Source organism: Struthio camelus, chromosome 6, assembly GCF_040807025.1.
Source record: "Struthio camelus isolate bStrCam1 chromosome 6, bStrCam1.hap1, whole genome shotgun sequence".
In the NCBI taxonomy this organism is placed as follows: domain Eukaryota; kingdom Metazoa; phylum Chordata; class Aves; order Struthioniformes; family Struthionidae; genus Struthio; species Struthio camelus.
The window spans coordinates 38,817,313-38,825,280 of record NC_090947.1 but is presented as its reverse complement, the minus strand read 5'-3'; the positions used below and the strand labels follow the sequence as shown (position 1 = coordinate 38,825,280).

General features: G+C 39.1%; 1 protein-coding gene across 24 annotated transcripts in view; it reads right to left on the bottom strand.

Annotated features, from left to right (window-relative positions):
- Nucleotides 1-2,645: 2,645 nt before the first annotated feature.
- R3HDM1 (R3H domain containing 1) overlaps nucleotides 2,646-7,968 on the bottom strand; it is a 58,010-nt gene continuing 52,687 nt past the window's right edge. For all 24 annotated transcript variants that reach the window (XM_009677378.2, XM_009677384.2, XM_009677380.2 and 21 more), the window contains one exon: nucleotides 2,646-7,243. In XM_009677378.2, the coding sequence (XP_009675673.1) occupies nucleotides 6,876-7,243 (368 nt within the window). In that variant the 3' untranslated portion in view covers nucleotides 2,646-6,875. The remainder of the gene's footprint in view (nucleotides 7,244-7,968) is intronic.

Sequence of the window (7,968 nt, the reverse complement as noted above, 5' to 3'; positions counted from 1 at the left end):
TGCCCCCGCGCTGCGGCCGCCCCTCTGCCCCCGCCACAAAATGGCCGCCCGAGCCGTGGCGCGGCCCGCGGCCCCGGTGCCGGCCCGAAACGGCGCCCCCGCCTCGGCCCCCCGCAGCAAGGCCCGAGCGAGAGGACACAGCTGGCGACGTGGCCTCGCGGATGGACTTGCCCCGGTGACAGGAAAACCGCTCTTTCTTCCACGTACCCCCAGGTTAACGTTTTAGGAAGAATGCCACGCATAAGATTTTCAGGAAAACTGCCACCAAGAAAGGGCTGTGGATATGTGTTCCTGGGTAACTGTAAAACATTTAACAAGCAGAAAAAGTACAGGCTCCCAGCCTGGAAGGTTTTTGACAGGTGTACTTCGCCTCACCAGGAGCTTAGTTAGAAAAATCAATAGGTAACGACAACAAGGAAAGATAAGAAGCTGTAGTGAAATGGGGTGAATCACTATTAGCAACAGCATACCAAACACGTGGTATTTTTCAAGATGCAGCACATGGCAAACAAGTTGCACAGAAGTGCTGCTCACTGGGTAAGTTGCTGTACCTGCGTGCAAGACTGGGGCAGGACGCTTGGAGGGGGGAGCAGCTGTCACCGCGCAGCGCTTCTGGTGTCAGGGCCGTTCTTGTGATTTCTTTCATCATGGCACCAAATAGATTAAAGAGCAGTGCTAAAGGTCTCGTTTCATAGTCTGGATGGTATGAATTTAAACAACATATCTTTTGCAGAGATGAACAAAAAGTCATCCCTGTTACGTGTATATGCCTATAAAGGGGATACATAAATCCCTGGAAAAAAGGGAAATTGCACATGGATCAAGGTAAATTCCTGATTTTTTTTTTTTAAGCAAGTTTGAAAGGCCTCTCCCACATCCACCTGGCTTACACAATGTTGCTATTACAAGCAATCTGGGAACACCAGAAGAAACCTCACAATCCACCTCCAGAGCATCCACTATTGCAAGTCTAAGACTCTTCAGAACATGTCGAGCCAAGTTTGACTGAAATTACATGCCTTGCTCCTGTAAAATTTCAGCTAGTTTGTTAAGATGGACAAATTTGAATTCTGTAGCGAGTTTGGAAAAAAATGCAAGAGACCCATTTACATTTTAAGAGACTTTTCCCTCCCCCCCCAAAAAAAAGTTTAGAACTACTTGGATTATTAGGGAATTACTGTTTTTTAATTGCACTGTTACTTGGCACTAAACAACGGTCCATTAACAAATCCAGGTATCAGTTTAAGTCAAGCGAAAATGGTAAAGAATTTGAGGTAACACATGAAGACAAGTCATCCAGTACCTGTAAATCAGGGTGGTAGATTAATATAGCATACTTAATAGTGCTATTCCTCAGGATAACCAATTTAGAAACCATGAGAAGGGCAAGGCTATGCTGCATACTAGTCTCTCTAATTAATCCTTGTGGTTTTGGTCTAATGCAGATTCTCAGTTACCTGAGGCACAGGAACTGAATTAAGAATAAACTCCAATATTAAGCATTATACCCAGCAGCACATTTTATTTTTATACTTTGGACCAGTTTGGAAACCATACAACTATCAGAAACACAGATTTTCCTATATAGCTCTTTGGTTTACAGCACTAGTCTTCATCTGACATCCAGACTTCTCTTCAGAAGTGCAAAAACAATTCATTACAGTTGCATGCATCCTATATAGTGACTGAGCTTATGTGCATTACCAGTAAGACTGATACATAAATTAAAAAAAAAAAACAAAAACACATACACAAAAAAACACCCAGGAAAAGTTAAAGTTTTTGGGTCCTAGACCAAATTTTAACGCTCCTTAAACATCTCTAAGCAAGATCCAGTCTCAACCTGACCAATTTTGACAATGAGCAAACATAACAAAAAGTCAAGGAGTTACAAGCAGGATAAAAAAAAAAAAAACAAAAACCTTGTTAATAAGGGCTGCCAAAGAGAGTCAGGTCCAAACTCCAGTCCTACAAGCTTAAACACACCAGATAGCCTTTGTACTAAAAGAAGGCTCCTGCTCGTTACGATAGGAACATAATTGCTTACATTCACAAGTCAGCCAAAAGGCAACTTCATTTACAGTAGACCTTGTATCTGAAGTTTTCAAATTTGAATAGCGACTTTGCCCTGAAGTTGCAAAATAAGAGGAGTTAAAGGGACTGAATTTTCAGAAAGTTTTGGAAATTAGGCCCTTTTATGGGTTCTGGTCTACACCTGAGAATTAAGGCTTCCAAAATGAAGTAACATTAACATTCTGCACTTCAGCAGTTTTTTATACCTGTTGATGTCACTGGCCAAAAATACTCTAAATCCAAACATTTTAAATGTGAGTAGGTTCAGGATTTCAGTGAGTGCTCACCTGATCACTGAAAACTAGACTAATTATTTTAAATAGAGGCAGAATATCAATCCTCAGGAAGACTGAGCAGTAGAAACATTGAAGGGATTGGAATAAGTCCTTCTGAGCTAGAAATAAAGACTAAAATAAAAATTCTAGCTAGAATAATTTTTCATGACTCACGTAAAAGTAGTTCACTTTTCTCCAAAGCTTTTTATCAACATTCTTTGCCTCAGGGCTAAATAGAGGAAATTACAGCCCACACCAATTTTTTAAGGAAAAAAAAATACATGATCAAGCTAAAAATATCTTTGCAAAAGTTAGTTGTAATTTTAATTCTGACTTCCTCCTGGACATCTAAACAAGTTAGTACAAGATTAACTCAAACAACAGAACATCGAGATTGCTCAAAACAACCAGCACATCAAATACAAAGTTTTAAGGCACGAGTAAGTGTCAAAGCATGAAAATACGGCTATTTACTCCACCTTGAGAGAGACATGGCTTGCATCAGTAGAGAGGGAAAAGGATACGGAGGTATTTGTATAGTGCAAGAGAAAAAAAAATTGTCTTACTGTGAAAGGCATGTTGGGTACGCATGTACCTTTTTTGATTCCTCAAGCTAAACAATTTTTCTCATACTTTGATAAAATTAAATTCCCATCTATGTGCCACTATGCCCATCTGGGTCTTGAAACACAACATAGAGGCCTCTGTCTTTTAAAAGCCCAGCAAGATTAGAGATGTTTACAGGTAGAAACACCTACGTGCTATAGATTCTTCAGTCTCCACCACAGTGCTAGATTTCCTTCTTTGTAGATGTTGCACTGAAATCATAACCAGTGCTCTCCTTTTTATGGTCATCTTCCTCCAAGTTTGCATGCATGGGTGAGAGAGAAGGATTTCAACATTAAAATAGAATAAATTTGCACAGTGAGAAGCTTCAGGTAAGAGGCAAGATGCACATTATCTACGTTTCACTTTTTATCAATCCAGTCTTACCGGACGTGAGGCTTACAAAGAACGTGAGGCTTTAGTGCGGCAGCAGTGAGGAGAGAGAGTAGATTGTTCAGCTGTGCTGTTATGATTTGCCTGAACGCAACCTCATGTGCATGTCTTTGAGTGCTTCCAGAAACAAGGCTATTTTTCTTAATTTTGAACAATCATTTTCAGTTTACCATCACAAATAATATTAAATCCGTTCACAAGTTCAGGAAGGCATTTTATACAGAAAAAATACTGCATTAATTAACAAGTTAAAATCAAGAAGTAGTAGCCTTCTTTGTACAAGGCAATTACCAATTTTGTTTGTGTTTTCTGTTTCTTCCATTGTTTTTCCTTCAGCTTTTAAAAGTCATAAGAAATGCTTCTAGTCAAATGAAATGTGTATTGCTGCAATATAAGGTAAATCCTCACTTAATTCCTTCTGTCATTATTTAAAAATGGCTACAGTGTTAAGTAACAGACAGGAAACTCAAGTACACTAGTACCAGAACACTAGTTGAGAACACCTGAGAACCCAAGTTTTACATACAACGTCTATTTCATGCCATGAAGTACACTTACTTGCTTTCTAGAACGTGATTCAAATCTACGGAACAAATCTAGTTCCACGGTTTTTGTATGTAATCCCTGGGCTTGTGTGTTTTGATGAACCAAAAGGGGGAAAAGCAGTAAGAAAGACTAGTAAAATCCAGGAAAGTACTGTTGGTCTTGGTTAGATGAGTTTGCAAGCTAACGTCTCATGAACCCTGCTCAGTTACCACAGACAGGACCAAATGCCACAAAAAATTAGGAACGAACAAAAGAATATAAAACAAAAATGTATGAGTTTTTGCGCTTGCTTTTGACACTGGTGGCGTTTGGCGCTTCTAAAATCCTGTGAATATCTGCCCGTCTCACAGCAATACGTCCAGGTCAAAAACGTAACTGCCCCTATTTAACGGAAAGAAAAACAGATGCTCAGAAATGGTAACTTGCCGGTAGTAATAGTAGGCGGGTATCAGATTCAAGATTAGAATACAAATAACCTATTAAGGGATATAATTTTTTTTCCTAGGACAACTTTCACTCCACTTTACAACTTAACTTGGTAAGAATTAAATATTTCCTGGGAGTTGTTCATAATCACTGCATTCATTCCCTCCTTTTGCTTGGATTGTTTCCATTTTCTCCATGCTTACCTCTTTCCTCATTACATTTTCTTCTTTGGTTATGACAGGAAAGTCAGTCAAGCAGCATCGTCTGGAAATACTTGGCTTTGTTGTTCTCTCTTCTTAGGTCATTCAAAATAGATAGAAACTGTCCGATATCTATTCCATTTTCTATAACAAATCTTGTCATGGAGTTTGTTAGTGACAGGAGGCAGCTGTCTCTATGGGTTGTGAGCAACTGTTATTATAGACCTTTAGTCTGTTAAATCTCTTACAGGATTAAAACTATAATCTTGGGCTAGTGCTGGAATTTGGCAAGAGGGAATGATGGAGCCTGTGGATTGGTAGTGATGTTCTCTCTCTCTCTTTATAATATTCCCCTCTGCATACCATAATCTGCAGAGCCCAGGGTTTGGATCATCTTTGGTCATGGACACAGTGAGCTACAGCAGTCCAATCTGAGGCAGAACTATATCTATCCCTCAGGTAGGATTCTTCATTTAAGGAGCAGCAAGTGAACTTGAATTGGCAAGATGGACAAGGATAAATAGATTTGTCTTTTGACTGAGGGCTTGACGCTGAACATTTTACCTCTGCTTCAGCAGAGCATCTAAGCGCAAGTTTAGCTTTAGTCACGTGGATACTTGCCACTACAGCATTTTGCAGAATCAAGTCTCATCTGCCTAATCCATTAGGCTACAGTGTTCCCATGCAAATCCGTTTTCTTCTGAGTATTTTGATTCTGCTTACATCATGTTAAGCATGAAGGAATTAAATATGCATTGGACAGTTCTTGCCACTTCACATGTTTATGTTTGGTTGTTCAGTGTCAGAATTTTTGGTACACAAGATTAAAATTAATGCTAGTTTGGGCAACTGAATTCATATTTTCCCATCTAAGATACGTTTTAAAACATAACTTACACCTTGAGTTTCTGGCTTACAAAAGTTACAAAATTTACCTTTTACAAAACTACAGCTGCAAGTGAACAGAGCACATCACTCACTGATGCACAGCACGTGAGTGCCTGTGATAAAAATAAGAAACAGGAGCAGTCCCTTACAGTCTCTGATCAATTTCTTTCTCTTTTTACTTATATAGGGAAACATTTAAAAATGTCAAAGGAGAGGATAACTTAAATACTTCAGTAAAAGGACCAGAAACAGTGGTTCTTGAAAACACTGTAAATATTCAAACTTTTCAAAGTTTCCCTTTTCTCAAATTTAAAGGGTTCCTAACTCTTCAGTATATGTTCATCCAGGTTTCAGGAGACTCCTAAAGGTTTAAACAAGTGCACTGAAAAAGTTTGTGTTTGTAAACATTTATTTTCTTGAACTGAAAAAGGCTTGCATCAGCACACATTGTACAGCCTTGCAAATTACACAGAAATTGAAAAAAGGTTTCTTGTCTCATTTGTATGTGCAATGAGTCCTTTGATGTCCAGTGATCCTCTGCAAATGATGAAAACTTAAACCATTAAAGAGGGTTCCAGCACTTATCAAACACAATTATCTTAGCGTGAAAAAGAAGAGGAAGATCCATACTGGTGGGAACACAATTAAAGTGCAAACGTTTTGTCACTTCTGAAGATACATTTTAGTCTCTTCACACTTTTGCTAAAAAGAAGAAATATTAAAATGTGATTCTGTGAACATTCTTTCTAATCTATTCATACTCCCCTTTATATACCTATGAAACTTGTTGAATCAGAAGCAAATCCTTCAAGGGTACACACAAATTTGTAATTTCTTTTGACGTTGCTTGAATGAATCTCAAAAGAAAAGAGACACCTAAGGATTTAACTAGTTACTAAAATTACACTGTTTTAAAAAAAAAAAAAAACACACACACACAAGGGAAGAGGAACAGGTCAACTTGAAGACTTGGAGTAGTTTCCTAGAAAACAGAGTGTAATTCCTTGAAAACGTTCTCTTCCTCCCCCCCCGCCCCGCCCCGCTCCCCCAGGTTCCTCCCTTGGAGCGGATAGCTGTGTGCTGGCTGTGAAAAGGGATTATAAAATACAAATCCGAACATGGGAATTTGTTATGAACGTTTGCTGTACAATAGAACTTTGGATCCGATACAAGAATTTAGAAATATAAAACAAAACTACTATAAAAGTAGGGGGCATTTTAACAGCATTCCTTATAGAAAGCTGCCTTTCTGTCTCAAAGATGATTGCTTGCTATTGTCTGGGATTAACTCTGTATTTTTTTTTTTCTTCATCTTGCTGGATCACTGGGTTATTCTTCAACAGCTAATGTCATATGACAAAACATCCCAGGAGTCTCTATGAAGAGAGCAGAAACCCCATAACATCAAGCCAATCAAGGAGAGAAGGACATGGAAGTAGTAAAGGCTGAGTGTCCACTGATGTAACTACTACTGAGAACTAGCCCTTTCCAGAATGTGAAAGTCGTAGTGCTTCTTGCTTGTTCTCAGCCTGAACTTGTTAACTGAGGTACTACTTTGTTTCTTCAATGCATTTTGAGCAGCCGTCATCGTAGGAAACGTAGCTAGAACCGTGTAAGTGGAGGCCAAGTCACTAGGTTTGGATGGCTCAGTGTTCGCATTACTATCTCCGCTGCCACAGTGACGACGATGGTGCTGCTGCTGTGTTTGTAGACACGGGGAATCCCTTAGCCACCGAATCTTGGCACCAACTTTAAAAAGTTCTCCAAATAGTTTTTCTGCTTCCATACGAGTTATTCCTTCTGGCAGTTCAGTAATCTCTAAAACTTTTCCCACAACTGAAACAAGAGCATTAAATTAAAATTGTTCATTGTACTTAAGATACATAAAACACAACAGAAAATGAGTAAATGCAGTCTCCCATCTCCAGTTAACTGATGTCAAATACACAAGCATTCAATTTCTGGTGTTTTAGAGAGCCTTTTGCCTTCACGCTTAGCACTGCTTACAGTTACAAGGGTACAAATAAAAGCTGAGAACACCAACTAGAAAAACACCCCTCAAAAGAAAAAAAAAAGGGGGGGGGGAGAAAATCTGGACACTAAGTTTTGCAGCAGGTTTGAGAACTGATACTACCATCTGTTTCACTTGCCCGTTAACATTCACACATCACTGGCAGACTACTCTTATCTTCTCTCACAGTCTTGCCCAATAAATTGTTAGAAAAAGCTGATTTATTCTTAACATTCTGCAAAAAGTTACCAATAGGTAGCACTGGGAACAAAATTTATTTCCAGTAAAGATCTGAAGATAGCACATGTCAAGTTTAATTTGCATGACATTTCTACCATCTCCAAAGAGCTAAATTGTAGGTGCTCTAGTCGGAGAAACTACAACAAAGCTCAGCATTTTGCATCCTGGACAAACATTTCCTTACTGGGTAGTATGCCTTGTGACGTCACCAGTAGACGTACTGGCTCCCCAAAATCCATGTGCTTATTTATATCAGAAGGGGGAGCACAAGCTGTGTATGATTTCAGGTTTCACATAAGTAAAAGGAAGT